Raw genomic sequence first — 15,845 nt, 5'->3', positions numbered from 1 at the left:
ATGGAGACCAGAAGGGGACTTTTACGAGGAAATAAATCCCCTTCTTCATAAAGGACTTATTTTCTCTGGTCGGATCTGGCCTCACAGAGCTACCTGGATGGAAGGGTGGTGTGGGATCAGGATCAGGATTTGGGTGGTGAGAGCCTGTCCCAGGTTGGGCAGAGAGGTGGTGGCTGAACCATCCCTGGAGACATCCCAGGCCAGGCTGGACGGGGCTCTGAGCAACCTGAGCTGGTGAAGATGTCCCTGCTCATGGCAGGGGGGGCACTGGGGGAGCTGGGAACGTCCCTTCAACACAAACCATTGAATGATTTTATGATCCTGTGATCTGGCCCCATTGCTCATTCAACAAGGCAAAAATTCTAGAAGAATTAGGAGAATAATCTTAAAAATACTAGCGTCTCATTATACTCTCAAAGACCCTTTTTTGCCTCAAAAAGGCTGATGCTTTTTAAAAAGCGAGAGTGATTAAAAAAAAAAGGCAAGACCCATGTTAGAAGATAGAATTTTCCTTTCCAAACAGCACCACCCTCCCTGCTCCTCCGAGTGCAGCTGGGACGGTTTTTCCTCTCTCTTCCTCCGAAGGAGACAGTAAAAGGCAGTGCCCTCTTGAAGTTCAGACGTTAATTACCCTGCTCGAATAGTTTTGCTAAATTACACAGCATGGCCCCAGGAGATAACAGGCGCTAAGAGAAGGGAGGGGAGTGGATACCCGTCTACGCACTGCGCCGCAGACTCAGACGTGGGGGAAAGGCAATGAGACGGGGAGTACTTATCCTCCACCACCCCGAGGCTTTGCAGGGAGCAGGGAAGCCATGGGGACGTGCCAAGATTTTAAACGATGCTGAAATGGGACCGGCTCTGCCAACCAGACTGGAGGTAAGGAGACAATTCCTGCACGGAGAACAAATGTCCTGCCCGCTGCCAGGGCTGGTTCACCGCTCCCGGGTGTTGCCGACTGTCCACACGGTTGGTAAAAAGACCATCAAAACATTTGTCTTGGGTCAGGTCAATGCCCACATAGTGTAGAATCATAGAATCGTTTTGGTTGGAAGAGCCCCCCAAGATGCTCAGGGTGATGCCCCCAGGGACAGTCTCAGCAGCAATAACCCCCCCCAAACTGGAGGGACCTTCTGAGGAGCAGCTGAGGCACCTGGGGGGTTCAGCTGGAGAACAGGAGCTGAGGGGACACAGGGACACAAAGAAACAGCCTCAAGTTGCGCCAGGGGAGGTTGAGGTTGGATCTGGGGAACAATTTCTTCCCCAAAGGGCTGTGGGGCATTGGAACAGGCTGCCCAGGGCAGTGCTGGAGTCACCATCCCTGGAGGGGCTAACAATATAGAGATGAGGTTCTCAGGGACATGAATTGGTGCCAGGGGTGGGTTAATGGTTGGACTTAAAGATCTTGAGGGTCTTTTCCAACCAAAGTGATTCTATGATTCTGTGACCTCTGTGAATTGGTCCAGCAGCCACAACGGAGTTCTGCAGTTTAATTAGTCTCTCTGATGAGCTGCTTCTTGAGGTTTGCTCTGAAGCTGCCCTAACAGCCATGTGCGATGCACCCATGGGCGCTGAGAGTGGGATGGTGCCACAGCAAGGCTGCTCCCTGTCACCTCTGGAATCCAGTCACCTTGTATCCATGCTAGGACATCATGAAGTGGACAACCAGATGGGTAAAAAGACTGGTCAGATGGTTGGACTCAGAGAGCTGTAGCTATTGGGTTACAACCCAACTCCACTGGGAGGTCAGTGGTGAGGAGAACTGACGCCTCTATCCTGGGACCTGCATCCTTATCCATGAGGTGGAGGAGGTGAGGAGCACACCCTTGAGATGTCTGCAGATGACATCAAGTTGAGGGGACCACTCAACAGGGTTGCCCTTGCGGGACCCCAATCAGCAAGGTGCCTTGAGGAGACCACAGTGACATCACTACTTGGCATCTTCTCGAGCTTTAGGTCCCGCAAGCCAGTTTTTCCACCTCCTCGCTCTGCTGCCGGAGGCAACTGCTCAGGTTACCTGGCTGTAAAGCTGGGTCTGACGGCTGAATGGCGTCATAAAAACAAACAAATGCATCCAAAGCACCACTCAACAACAACCACCTCGTCTGGAAGTGGCTCTTCCTGGCAGAGGGATGTCAGGAAGGTGGCAGCTCCCAGGCCCAGAGGCACCTCCTGGGTTGGTGTCCCAACAACATCCGATGAGGACGAGATCAAGACACATGAGGAGTCAAAGCTCGCTGACACCACTCATATGTCCTGGCTTCTGCAGGGCATGACCACGGCTGCAAACTGGCTACAATCCTTCCTTCCCTGCAGACCTGAACCATCACCAAGAGGTGGGCCAGGTCCCTCAGGACTCAGTCCTAAGTGACTCATATGATCATAGAATCATTTTGGTTGAAGGAGACCCTCAAGATCTTCGAGTCCAACCACTAACCCAACACTGACACTACCCCATGTCCCTGAGAACCTCATCTCTGCATCTGTTCAACCCCTCCAGAGATGGTGACTCCACCACTGCCCTTGGCAGCCTGTTCCAACACCTGACAATGCTTCTCCATCCCAGAAGCACCAGAGGATGAAGCTGGGTTGGCCCATGCCATGGGTTGGTTGGCCGATGCCAACCCTGTTGCAGCCATGGGCAGCACAGACCTGGATGAAGACCAGCCAGCTCCAACCATGCTTAGGAAAGAGCTAGAAAAAGCAAAAGTGGTGATAGTCAGTGAAAAATAGGTGGGAAATAATACTATTTATATTCTCAACGTCTTCAGTAGCCACAGGGCACTTGTTGCACCAGGCTCTGGAGTGCTCCTGCCCCACCGATGGTTCAACTGACATTTGCTGGTCCTTGGTCTTATCCCATTTTTCACATCTTGCTGACTCTGCTGAAGGCCACCGAAAAGAAGAAATACGGCCAGGCTACAAGAACCAAAGTCCCTTGGTTGTTCTCCTGGTTTAATTTGCTTTGGGGGCCGTGCAGCATGAAGTATTGTTGGAGCGGGCCTGAATGTGGTCCTTGGTGTTTGGGCATGGTCTTTGCAGCTGGAAGGATGGCAATACGCTCACTCCTTATCATACTGGAGGGGCAGAAGATGTACAGGGTCAATTTTGGTGTGGTTTTGTGAAATAAAGTGAGGCCAGAGTTGAGTGCACTGTAGGACCAGGAGAAGACACTGAGACCACCTTCAATGTTGATCTTTGGGCTGGGCTTGGACACCCCATTTCCCTTCTCCAACTTCAACCCTGCACGTTTCCAAGAAGAAAAAATGTGTTTCCGCCTCAATCACCACCCAAACTCGTCGTGTTCCACCAAACCATTTTAACAAGAGCTGGACCCACCTTTTACTTCTCTAGGCGAACCACCTCTTTGCCTAAAATCTCAACGTTGACCCCAACAGACCTCGCTGTGAAGACACTCTCTGCCTGCACAAATCTCACCCCAAGCCCTCAGAATGGTTTTGGAAATTAAACTTTTTCATTCTTTGGGGATCCAGCTCCTGGGAGAGGCAGTCACCATGTCAGATGTGGTGGTAGAACCTTCCTTCTCCCCACACCCTGTTCTCCAGCAGGACACTCAGGTGATGGGTACAGAGGATGCAGCAGATCCCCCTGGGATGGGGGCTTGGTGTGGACCACATTTGTGCCAAGGGGCACAGCCATTCCCTTGGCTCACAAAACGCTGCCCGGTAAGGCGGCAGCTCTGACCCGAATTTCCTTCACCGTGATTAAGCACCCGTTGCCATGGCTGACATCAAAACGCAGTGGTTTCTGCCCGTGTCCCGGAGGACGCTGATGAACACCGGTTCGATTAACCAGCAAACCTCGGCATTTATCACTCCGGCCTCGCCTGACATGAACTTCTCTTCTGATTTTTTTTCTTTTTTTTTTTCCCAGCCCACAAAACCAACCCATCCACAACACTCAATAAATAACACCGACGTCGTCACCCGATGCTCCAGCAACATCCCCAGCTCCTCCTCACCGGGCCGCCCCTTGCACTGATGTCCTCACTGCTCCCTCCCACCCTGCCCAGCTCCACAATTAATGACGGTGTTAATAAGCTTTACTGAAGGGGCAGGGAAAAGCAAAGGAGCTGGAGGGAGGGAGCTTTACAGGGGGAAGGGAAGAGACGTTCCTGCCTCAGTCATCTGGCAGCTTTACTCTTCCTCTTGCTCACTCCCTCGCTGACCTTTGGCTCAGTCTGCCAAAGTTCTAAAGGAAAAGGGAAAAAAGGAAAAAAAAAAGAGACAGAGAAACTAAAAAGCAAGAGGAGCTGAAATGACAGGCAGAGGGAGAGATGTTATCTCGCCTCTGGTAATGATTTATCATCAAACGATGGGTGGATGGGGCAGAGAGAGCGCGTGGAGGGGACTGGTCCAAGGAGGAAGGAGCGAGGAGTGAGGGGCTGGGATTGTACACGGGGATGTAAGTGTTGATTACCAAGAAGGAGAAGAAACCATGATGAGTGCTACTACACCCTGCAAAACCCATCCTGAGGCAAGGGGAGGAATTCCCGTGGTTGCTGGCTGGTCCCAAACTGTCTGGGCCATGGGGATGTCCTCTCCTGCCCTGGGCCACCACGTGTTTCATGAAGTTCACCAAGGGATGAGCGCCTGGTAGTCACAAAAAGTTTCCCCCATCTCATGGACCACCCTGAGCAAACTCATTGACACATAGTTTGGGTTGGAAGGGACCTTTAAAGGTCATCTAGTCCAACTCACTGCAGTGAGCCCTGTCTTCTCCTAGGTGTGGATGGAAGAGCTCACCATCACCTCCTCGGCTGCATCCCCAGCCTGGCTTTGGCTCTACCAACCATCTCAGAGCCTGGAACACGTAACTGACGATGAAGAGGTGGTTTTGTACTCCTGAGTTGGCCCCACGTGTCAGGATTGACTGACAGCTGCAAAAAATGTCAGCAAGATGAAAACCCATCCCAGAGCCAAGGAAGAGGAACGGCGTGAGTCAGGGTCAACCTCTTTGGGGCAGGAGATCTGGAAGACTCAGACTCACCCACGTCAGCCAAGCTAAGAGTCTTCTTCTCTGACAAAGGACAGCCCGGGGACAGAGCAGTCCTGCTAAGGAACCAATTTATGCATGATGTCTTGATATAATTAGTAAAAGCTTTTTACGGAGCTGGCCCGTAGCAAAAAATATCCCTGATGCGTGAAATTCATGTCTTTCCGTGCACCTCTAGATCACCACCGTGTCCCTACACACCGACAAGGTGGCAAGAGGGACTGTGACGACACGGAGAGGGCAGACAGGAGTGGGCAGGGAACAACCCTGGCAGAATCAGGGCTGGGCTGTGTCACAATGGTGATGGGAAGCGGAGGGGAACGGGGACTTTGTCAGACGCCAAGATCTTCCCCAGAAGGTGACACATACCACTGTGGTCTGAGATTCTGGGGAAGTTTAGGCTATTCTTAGCATTCCTCATCCACCTCTGGATCTGTGTGCCTTGTCACGACGCCTGGACTCTTTCTCATTGCTACAGTCACCGTCTGCGAACCCTCCCCACAATATTAAAGTGTTTGTGGTGTGTTTGCATTCAGAGAAAACTTCCCACATGTGTAAAAAAGTCATCGCCAGCAGTTTCTTTACCCTTCACTTGCTCCAGGTCTAGCAGAGAAAACTGATTTTAGAGCGAGTTATTTACGGCTCGACAGAGGCACCACTGACAATGTGAGATTCGCAGCTCCAACTCTAAGCAACGACGCAGATTTTTTGGAGAAAGTCTTCTACAGACAGCAGCAGGAGACAAAACCATCTTTAAAGTAGGATGGGGCAGCGCCTTTTCCTGCTCTTTTGAACATTAACGCTTGAATTGCTTTTTCTGTTTGTCCTCACTGAGGTTTTTGCCATCGCCCCGAACCATGGGGAGCTCAGGTTCTGAAATGTCCCCAGTACTGGTGGCAAGGCTGGGTTTCTGCTGCACTAAGCAGGGACTAAGGACATACGGGACCTCACCTTTCTCCCTTTTTCCTCCCCTCAGTCTGTGTCATCTATTCAGGTGGCTTTGCCTGCTTTTAAGAAGCTTTTTAAGCCCCTTTGTTGGGAATTTTTGGTACGTTGGGATTTGCAAACTCAAGCATTGGCTTTCCAATCCCAGCTGTGGGGCTTTGCAAAGCCTTGGACAACGGGGTCCTGCTCGAAGCATGTGCTTTCAATGAGCAGAAACACAATATGCAGGAAAAGCCAAGCATCCCTACAGACATCAGTACTTTAGGGGTGAAAAGTGGTGATGCTGGCAAAGGAAACCTCTAGGGATCATCAAGCAAACATCTACAAATCATGGGCATGTCAGCACTGCAACACAACGGCTTGACCTGCAAGGTGGAGAAGGACAAACTCCAAAGGGCATTTACCTCCCTGAGGCAGGTATAAATGGGACAGACGAGGACTCGGAAAGGTTCTCCGGTGCTGCTCCTCATGGTGCCGAAGACTTCGCAGAGGAAGGTGATGAACCCCAGCCAACGTTCCACATCCCGCTGCTGCAACTCCTCCCGCATGGTGAAATCCTTCTGCAAGAGGAACGAGAGACAAGAGGCTGCATCAGCAAAACCGCGTGGCCACGGGAGAGGCAACGGCCATCTAGAGAAAGAACTAGGAGGAAATTGAAACTGAGGGTGGGGGGAGAGGCAGACAGACAGACTGACTCTTTAGTAACAACGGGGAGATTACTCAACGCACGCCGAGCGGCTGGAATTTCAACACAGCAAAGCCATCAGAAAGCAGGTACTGTAGAAATATCACCAAGCCCTTGCAATAACTGTCACAGCTTGCGCTAGAGACGGCGTCCCCCGTGCCCTGCCCTCCCCCTCGGACGGACGCAGGGACTCTTTTCCATCTGCACAAACCAAGACAGAATGAAAACAAGAACAAAGAAGTCAAATGAAATGCAGAAGGAACGCAAAGAATGCTGGTGGCCGTGTTGGGCTTGGTGGGCCAGGTGGACCTGTCCAGATCATTCACCCCAGTATATTCAATATATATCCAGTATATTTTTTTACACTGAGGGTGGTGAGAGCCTGTCCCAGGTTGGGCAGAGAGTTGGTGGCTGAACCATCCCTGGAGACATCCCAGGCCAGGCTGGACGGGGCTCTGAGCAACCTGAGCTGGTGCAGATGTCCCTGCTCATGGCACGGGTGGCACTGGGTGAGTTTGGAAGGTCCCTTCAACCCAAACCACTTGATGATTCCACGATTCTATGTCTGGCTGGGGGTATCCTAATGGTCTGATTGCTCCCTGGGGTCTCATGAGATTACAGCAGAGCCTGGCTTGCTGCCCAACCTGAAGATCAGGGCAGCCCAGGCCTGGAATTAAAAGGTCACCTTGCTCCTCAGCTGGTGGTTGCCATGACCAAGGATTATTCGAATGACGTGATTTATGGAGCAACATCAGGAGGAAGTGTGAAGGGAGATAACCGCCTCCCCATCAGTCCTCCAGCCGGGGAGATAAAAAAAAGGGATTTGCTTGAAGGGAGGAGATGAAAAGCAAATAAAAACCTTTCTAGAGGGTGGCACAAGAGAGTGAATTGTACTCAGAGCCTAAAAGGTTTCCCTGGGCTCTTAGCGGTGCTGTGGAGCTTCTTGCAAGATGTCCCAGGCGACTTCACTTGTCTGTCTCCATAGTGACCTTTCCTCGGTATTAAAAACCAGCAGACACCAAGTAGGGGAAAATGAGAGAACAGGACAAGTTCATTCTCAACACCGCATGTTCCTGGTGCAGGTTGCACAACATTTGAAACCCAGCGACTAAATCAATTGTCTTCTGTATCTTGTTCATCTCGGTTTATTCCTATTGCCTGAGACAAAGGGCTTTTGCTGCTGCAAACGTTTCGACACCTGGCTGCACTTTGCAAAGCCTGGGAGATATAGAAATCACCGCACCAAAGTTCATTCTCATGGCCCCGGACAACACACCGCAGATTTTTCTTTTGAAAAGAAAAAGGTAAGTAACGCAGCTTCTAAAGAAACCCAGGCCAAAGCACAAAGCTTATTTTCCTGACACAACCACAGAAGATCCAGACAGGAGTTATTTAAATGTTTCATTACAAAATGAAAAAAAAATGCATTTGCATATGCAGGAAAAAGACTTGTAAAATAATCAAGGCACTTATTAACCAAACAGCGATGACTAATTCCTCCCTACACCCATTTCTATAAGACAATTGCCCAACTGTGTCTGCAACTCCCAAGTCAACCTTGCAGTCAAATCCTGTTGGGTCTTTGCAGATTCTCCAGGGGACTTTGTGGAGTTTGTCCTTTCGTTGTCCAGCTGGTGATGGAGGAGACAGTGATTTATCAGCTCAGGTTACCACCCCAGGGTTACCAAATTACTTATTATTACTTATTATTACTTATTTCGCTTGTAAAATAATAATAATAATAATAATAATAATAATAATATCAACAACAATAACAACAACAACAACAACAACAACAACAACAACAATATTAATAGTAATAGTAATAGTAATTGTAATAATAGTCTAAATGTCCTCCTGACTCTTGAGCAATTAAAAAAAAAATCATATGAGAGTACCCCACACCCCTCGTTCGCACCAGGGACCTCCCGGCCTCATCCAACCATAAGGTCACCAAGCTCTGCCCTGGGACAAAAAAGCACCTTTTGAACCCTGGAGCTCTTCCTTGATGCCCCAAGACTTCTCCATCCCCTGGCACTGGGATGTCTCCTGCATCTCACGCAGTTCTCCAGCCATCCTGCTCCTCCTACACTGGATGCTCACCAGCATCTGCCTTGTCCTGCCTGGGAAGGTCTACACTGATGCTCCTGGGGAGCTGGGATGTACTTTGGGATCCCTGGGGCCTGCTGGGAAATTCCCAGTGGCTCAGGATAACCACATGGGCTGTGCGGTCCTGGATTGCTGAGAAAGAATAAAAACCACGGCAGGAAACCCTCCTTCTCGTTCCTCCTTCAGACACATCATCCCACTTTGCAAGAGAGAAAACTGACTCTTCGACATTTTCTCTTAAGAAAAAATATTTTCTGAAAAAACAAAAAAAACCAAACAAATTTCCATAAAACAACCACCGAACCAAACTCACCATGCATAGGATGGGAGCTGGGCAGGAAGAGATGCCACCCCTCTCTTCTTTTCATCCTACAGCACTTGGTGGGAGATGCCACCCAGCAGACATCAATGAACATTCTGAGCCCAACTTCCATCTGAAGAAGACTCTTGCAAAATAAAAGGGACTGGGCTCCTCTCCCAACTCTTTCAAGTCACCGAAAAGCTTGTGCAGACTTTGACAGACTCTCATGAAGGATGAGAGAGGGGGACAGAATGTGAGATGGATGCAGAGGTCACAGCAAACATTTTCATCCAGATTGTGATACTGCAGCAGCAATAATAATTTTACTCCATTTGCTGCCTCAGGTTGGACCAAATTTCACACAAGTAGATCATCTGCAAGTCCTCTGCGAAGAGGAGGGTGAAACCAATTCCTTCGACAAAGCAGGAAAAGCACCTTCCCAGAGGTAGGAATTATGTTTTTTCGACCATTCTTGCCTACAGGCAAGAGTTGAGCTCAACAGGAGCTCAGCCTCCATGGAAGTGCTGGCAGTGCCACTGCTCTCCTGAAGCACCCTGAGATACCAGCTGCTTCAGCCCCACAAGGTGAAGTGACACTAGTGTCACCGAATGCACAAGGAAGGTGGCCTGGGGAGCTTTGGCTTTAATTTGGCCTTCAGACAGCAGGTTTGACCAGAATCACAACACAACACAACAAGCCAACATGAACATCTCCTATGCAGAGATGTCCCACCTCCCTTGACGTGTCCATGTTTGTGGAGGTCCCTGCTCTCATCTCTGATTGCCCAGAGAGGTGGTGGATGAACCATCCCTGGAGACACCCCAGGCCAGGTTGGACAGGGCTCTGAGCAACCTGAGCTGGTGAAGATGTCCCTGCTCATGGCAGGGGTAGGATTGGGTGAGCTTGGAAAGTCCCATCCAACCCAAACTGTTCTGTGATTCTGTTCTATGATCTAAGTAATTCAGTCAATGGAGTTACAAGTGTGATTCACCTGGCTGCATGTCAACCGTGCCCCCAGCAGGACCTGTGACCCATCACTCTGGGCATGGAGAACATGGACAACAACTCAATGGTTTTTCCAAAGTGTGTGCAACCAAAACGGATGAACCAGACCAACAGCATGGGAGAGGTGAAGATCTGGCCAGCTGTGAGGAGCAGCAGAGGACAAAATCCATGTCCCACATGCCCAGGACACATCCGATGGAGCCATGCCCTGACCCGCAGACCTCCACCCCACTGAGGAGAAGCCCTGAGGAGGCTGAAGAGCCCTGAAACCAGGTGGCCAGGTCACTGCCCTGCCCAGTGAACTTCATTTGCTCTGGAAATGCCTCATGGAGTTATATAAAAATAACCATGGATTGGCTTGCCCCATGCTTAGGTGGTGATGTCAGGGCAGCAAGCAAATTATCTTTCATCAGTTTGGCTGTATTTTTAAACAGGAATTGTACTACTAAATTGGGGTGCCCTGGCCTGGAGATAATCTGGGCGCATTGACTGGATGACCTTCCCTCAGCGCCTCTAGTTTAAAATAAAATGTATTTATACCAGGTAGCAGGGTTGACCTCCCTTCTCTGCCTGGTTTGGGAGAAGAGTTTATTAGGAAACCACGTGACAATTGGGGGGATGCCAAGGGGACCTCCAAAGAGGTCTCATACAGGACAAGTTGGACTTGATGATCCTTGTGGGTCCCTTCCAGCTCAGGACATTCTATGATTCTAATTCTGGGGCACAAACCTGGAGGTTAAGCACATTCATCACATTGGGTCTCACCACGCGCGATGGGTAGGTCAGGGGTGGCCTGTGTTCGTGCTAGTTGAAGATGTCCCTGCTCATGTCGGTGGGTTGGACCAAATGACCTTTGAGGGTCTCTTCCAACCCAAACTATTGTATGATTCTATGATAGAGATGAGCCACGGCTCAGCCCGCCCTCTGACATCCCCCACTGGACAATTTCTACCCTTGGCTAAAGCTCCTACCAGCAACAGGAACAGAAAAAATGTCTTTATTTTGGGGCTCTCCACCCTCGCACCCAAGTGAAAGCTCACTCTTCATCTCAGTGTAGATGCAGCTCATGCAACGCTATCCTTTCTTTGCCCAGAGGTGAGACCTCTCCAAGGACCAAGCTAGAAGAGCCAAGAAGTCTTGGCCAATCCATAATAGAGCAGGAAAATCCATCCTCTACCACTTTTGGTGGGGCAGTGGAGTCAAGTGTGATGAGCAGCAGAATTTTGTCATTGGGTCCAAGCCTTCGCTCTGGCCCCAACAGCTGCATCCCAAAATTCATCCCTTGGGAGTTCAACACATTTTTCCCCAGATCTGGGCGCACCAATTCTGTCAGCAGCAAAGAGGGCAAACGTTTAGAGTGGGCTACAGATGAGGGTTAATTTAAGCATTGCCACCTTCTGATGGAAAATGAAATTAAAAAACAAAAAGACACATTTGGGCTTGTTGCTCTGTAAACACTGGGCTCTTCCTCTGGCAGCTCAGCTGTTGACTCGGTCATTGTCAAGGAGGCAGGAAATACTGAGTCAGAAATACTGCGTAAAAAGAAACATATAATGCTTAGATATCAGTGCTAGGCGCGATATAAAAAGTGGAGAGAGACTGTGCTAAATACTTGGTGTTACTGGCAATGTGCTACAAAAGGATTGAGCCTTAAATGGCTCTTTGGAAAGGGCCTGAGACAAATAAAACGAGGTTGGAGGAGGAAGCTGGTGGGAAGAGGTTGGGACAGTGTCCATCCTGTGTCACACACCCTCTGCCTGGTCCCTCCTCAAACCCTCCTAGAAAGGGCTTCAATAAATGACATTTTGCACATTATTCCCTGTTTATAATTTAAATAATACTTGTATTAAAGTCCTGGCTTGGAGGAGAAGTGTAGCTTTGCTTTCTGGGGTGCACAACCCAGTGAGATGAGTAGTTTATGGCACCGATGTGCAGAAGAAGCTCACAAGGTGCTGGAGAAACCTGTGGCAGCACCAAAGATTGAATGAACACCTCCACCCATGGATGCTCAGGGTCTCACCGAGCACCTCCAAAACAGAGCTATCACCCACCGCATCATTGGGAACATCTCACCCCAGATGGACACCACCATACAAGCTCCTTTGTTGTGCTAAACCACGTATAAGGGACACGAGGTGGAATTTCTTCCATGGGCTCTGCCCTTTCTCCAACCACCTGCAGCAACACTCCTGGCCAATCTGCCAGCACCGCGCTGACACTCCTCGAGGACTCAACCATACTGAGATGCCACCAAACCATCCCTGCCTGTGCTACTGCCAGTAGCATGGAGGATGTTGTCCCTTCTCCCAAGTAAAAAGTGACAGGATGAGAGGAAATGGCCTCAAGTTGCGCCAGGGGAGGTTGAGGTTGGATCTTGGGAACAATTTCTTCCCCAAAGGGCTGTTGGGCATTGGAACAGGCTGCCCAGGGCAGTGCTGGAGTCACCATCCCTGGAGGGGTTAAACAGACACAGAGATGAGGTTCTTATGGACATGCGGTAGTGCCAGGGGTGGGTTATGGTTGGACTCAATGATCTTGAGGTTCTTTTCCAATAATTCTATGATTCTGTAAGACAAAGTTGAGTAAAACGATGGCAGAAATCCTGCTTTGAGCCAACAGCTTCCATGTAGAGCTGGGCAACCACAGCACAAGAGACTAAAATTTATTATTTCCAGTCCTGCGTGGGCTCCCATCACCTCCGCACCTCAATTTCCCAGCTGGCAGACAGGAACAATTTACTCATCTTCCTCTGCAAAGAGCTTTGGGGCGTGTGACTGAGACATGCAAATCCCAGCAATTATTATTACCCCAACAAAGGGGCTATTGACATTTAAAGCAGATAAAGCTTTCAAATTACAGATGACACCCCGTGCCCAACCTTGCAAAGGTCCCAGCTTCACCCAGCCATGAGGCATTTCACTCCCACAGACTTTCATCACTCTGTTTCCTCTGAGCTGGATCTGCACCAGGTGACCATGCTTATTCTTGGGGTGTTTCATAGAATCACAGAATCATTTTGTTGGAAAAGACCCTCAAGATCATCAAGTTCAACCATTATCCCACCCCTGGCACTAATCCACGTCCCTAAGAACCTCACCTGTGTGTATTTTCAACCCCTCCAGGGATGGTGACTCCAGCACTGCCCTGGGCAGCCTGTTCCAATGCCCCACAGCCCTTTGGGGAAGAAATTGTTCCCCACATCCAACCTCAACCTCCCCTGGCGCAACTTGAGGCCTATTCCTCTTGTATGGATCTCAGTGGACACAGATGGCCACAAACAGGTCCAAAGGGCATGGGGCATTATAGAATCATAGAATAGTTTGGGTTGAAGGGACCTTCCCAGCTCCCCCAGTGCCCCCCCTGCCATGAGCAGGGACATCTGCACCAGCTCAGGTTGCTCAGAGCCCCGTCCAGCCTGGCCTGGGGTGTCTCCAGGGATGGTTCCTCATGTCCAGCCTGAATCTCCCTCCTTTAGTTTAAAACCATCACTCCTTGTCCTGTCACAACAGGGCCTGCTCAAAAGTCTGTCCCCATCTTTCTCACAGGCCCCTTTTAAGTCCGGAAAGGTGCAATAAGGTCTCCCCGGAGCTTCTCTTCTCCAGCTGAACACCCCAACTCTCTCAGCCTGTCCTCCCAGCAGAGCTGTTCCAGCCTCGGATCATTCCTGTGGCTCCTCTGGCCCCTCTCCAGCAGGTCCATGTGTGTCCTGTGCTGACACCACCAGAGTTCTGTTACAGCCAGAGATCTCGGCTTTCTCCTTTAAAAGAAAGAAACCCCATCATGGGCTGGGCTTTCCCTTCATCCTCCAAGAGACTGAACCTCACGGGCCAGGAGGGAGTTAACAGCCTCCCAGCCAGAGATATTCATGGCACCCAGAGTTTGTGTAAAGCTTCATACCGGGACCCTTTTCGAAATTCTTTCAGTCATGGGAGAAAACATCGCAACTGTTTAGTCTGCAGGGAGGTGGTGGCTCTGGCCCAGCACTCGACGTCGCTGAGCAAACACGCTGGAAAGCCAAGGGGCTGGCAACCCCCTCATCTCCTCCGCCTGTTCCTCGGCCCGGCTGTCCCACCACCGCTGCCAAGCATCCGACGGGAACCGGGTACCGGTGCTGGAAACGCAGCTCCAGGCTCCCTGCGATGGGGGACGAGCGACCACTGAAAAGCACGACTTGGAGGCGAAGTACCAGCCAGCTAAAAAACGGTATTTACACAAAAGAGTTCAGAAAATCTTTTTCGGGGGCTGATATCTGCAAATCCTATGAAGCCAAGGAGTTTCTGCTATAGCAAATGTTGTATTTGGGTATGTTTTTTTTTTTTAATGGATGTAAAAGGTGCATTTTTCTGCTCATCTCCTGAAGCACAGAGGTATGGAGTACTCTGCAACACCTCCCAAGCTGCCCATCTGTGCTGGAAAAACTGAATCTACAGAGAAGAGCTGCAGAAAACAACATTAACCTGCAAAACTCCTTCGATCCCTCCAAACCTTCTATATCTAAAGGGATGCTCGTGGCATATCTTGCAGGATATTGGCGGAGCTGCTGACTGTGACCATCACTGTGTCACACCACTGGACAGCTTGAGCTGGAAAACTAGAGACTCAAGGAAACACAAATTATTCTTATTAACGAAGCAGAAATGGAAAGGTTTTGTTTTTCCAGCAAGCAGGAAAAGATGAGGTTGCGCAAAGTGATACCTGCCAGGGAGGTGAAGGGATGGGGACTCCAGTATTGATTCTCCAAATCCAGATTTTGACAGGTAGGTACAAGGCAAAAACATTCAACGGGGATTAAAACTGAGCCTAAGCCTGGCTGGGGGATGCTGAGGGTGCCTGTGCCGTGACATCCACACTGCAGGTCCCATGGGACCATCCCTCTGTAAAGACCAGTCAAATATCACTTGTGCTTGAGCACGTCAATGAAGCCCATTCAGTTGGAAACTAAATTTGGTAGAAATTCTTGCAGGTTAGCTAGAAATCCTTTAAAAAAAAGTAAAAAGAGATTTCCTGCAGGAGCCTGGGTGGTGGGCACAAGAGCATCCCCTGTATCCCTCCCGCCTGCAGTCGAGCGATGCCAGGGATGGGCAAAGCACAAGTTATCCCATTTTCTCCTCTTCCCAGGAAAAAAAACCCAGAGGTTCTGCCCTCTTCAATGTCCTTCTACCCAAATTCCAGCTCCAGGCTGATGCTGGTCCCTGCGTCTGCTCTGGCCTTGGTTGAGGAGGTGACATCCCCAGCACCTGCTCCCCCATAGAATCGCAGAATCACAAAATAGTTTGGGTTGGAAGGGACCCAGCTCAGGTTGCTCAGAGCCCCGTCCAGCCTGGCCTGGGATGTCTCCAGGGATGGTTCAGCCACCACCTCTCTGGCCAACCTGGGACAGGCTCTCACCACCCTCAGGGGCAAAAGATTTCTTCCTCTGATAGAAGGATGCTTCATCCCTCAGCAAAGCGACTGGGGCGTGCAGGATGGGTCCCAGGCAGGGTGACACATTGCAGAGTTCTAAATACCTTCTGAAAATCCCATCCCCAGGTGAGGCGCATGGAAACCGCCCAGGGCAGGGCTGGGGACGTCGGGGTGGCCGTGGGTACCAGCAGCAGGGATGTCCCAACGCCGCAGCATCCTGAAATCCCCACCTCGGGGCAGCCTGAGCTGGATTTCTGCCGGAGCAGATGGTCTGGCAGGAGGGCGCCTTAGCCCGGCTGAGTCCTTGGGCGGGCAGGAATGTGCTCCCGCATCCTGGGGTTAAATCTGAGCTTTTCAGGAGGAAACGGAGGGACAGAGCTG

General features: G+C 50.3%; 1 protein-coding gene across 6 annotated transcripts in view; it reads right to left on the bottom strand.

Moving 5' to 3' along the window:
• Nucleotides 1-15,845, bottom strand: part of CTIF (cap binding complex dependent translation initiation factor) — a 148,383-nt gene that overhangs the window by 15,096 nt on the left and 117,442 nt on the right. For 5 of the 6 annotated variants that reach the window (XM_082074232.1, XM_082074233.1, XM_082074234.1 and 2 more), the window contains one exon: nucleotides 6,366-6,521. In XM_082074232.1, coding sequence (XP_081930358.1) covers nucleotides 6,366-6,521 — 156 coding nt within the window. Of the gene's footprint in view, nucleotides 1-2,707; nucleotides 3,078-6,365; nucleotides 6,522-15,845 lie in introns of those variants that run through there. The other variant, XM_082074237.1, reaches the window with a different exon arrangement.

The sequence above is a fragment of the Streptopelia decaocto genome (genome assembly GCF_964273445.1).
Source record: "Streptopelia decaocto genome assembly, chromosome: Z".
NCBI lineage: Eukaryota > Metazoa > Chordata > Aves > Columbiformes > Columbidae > Streptopelia > Streptopelia decaocto.
The sequence above is the reverse complement of the archived record's forward strand: the minus strand, read 5'-3'. Positions and strand labels throughout refer to the sequence as shown.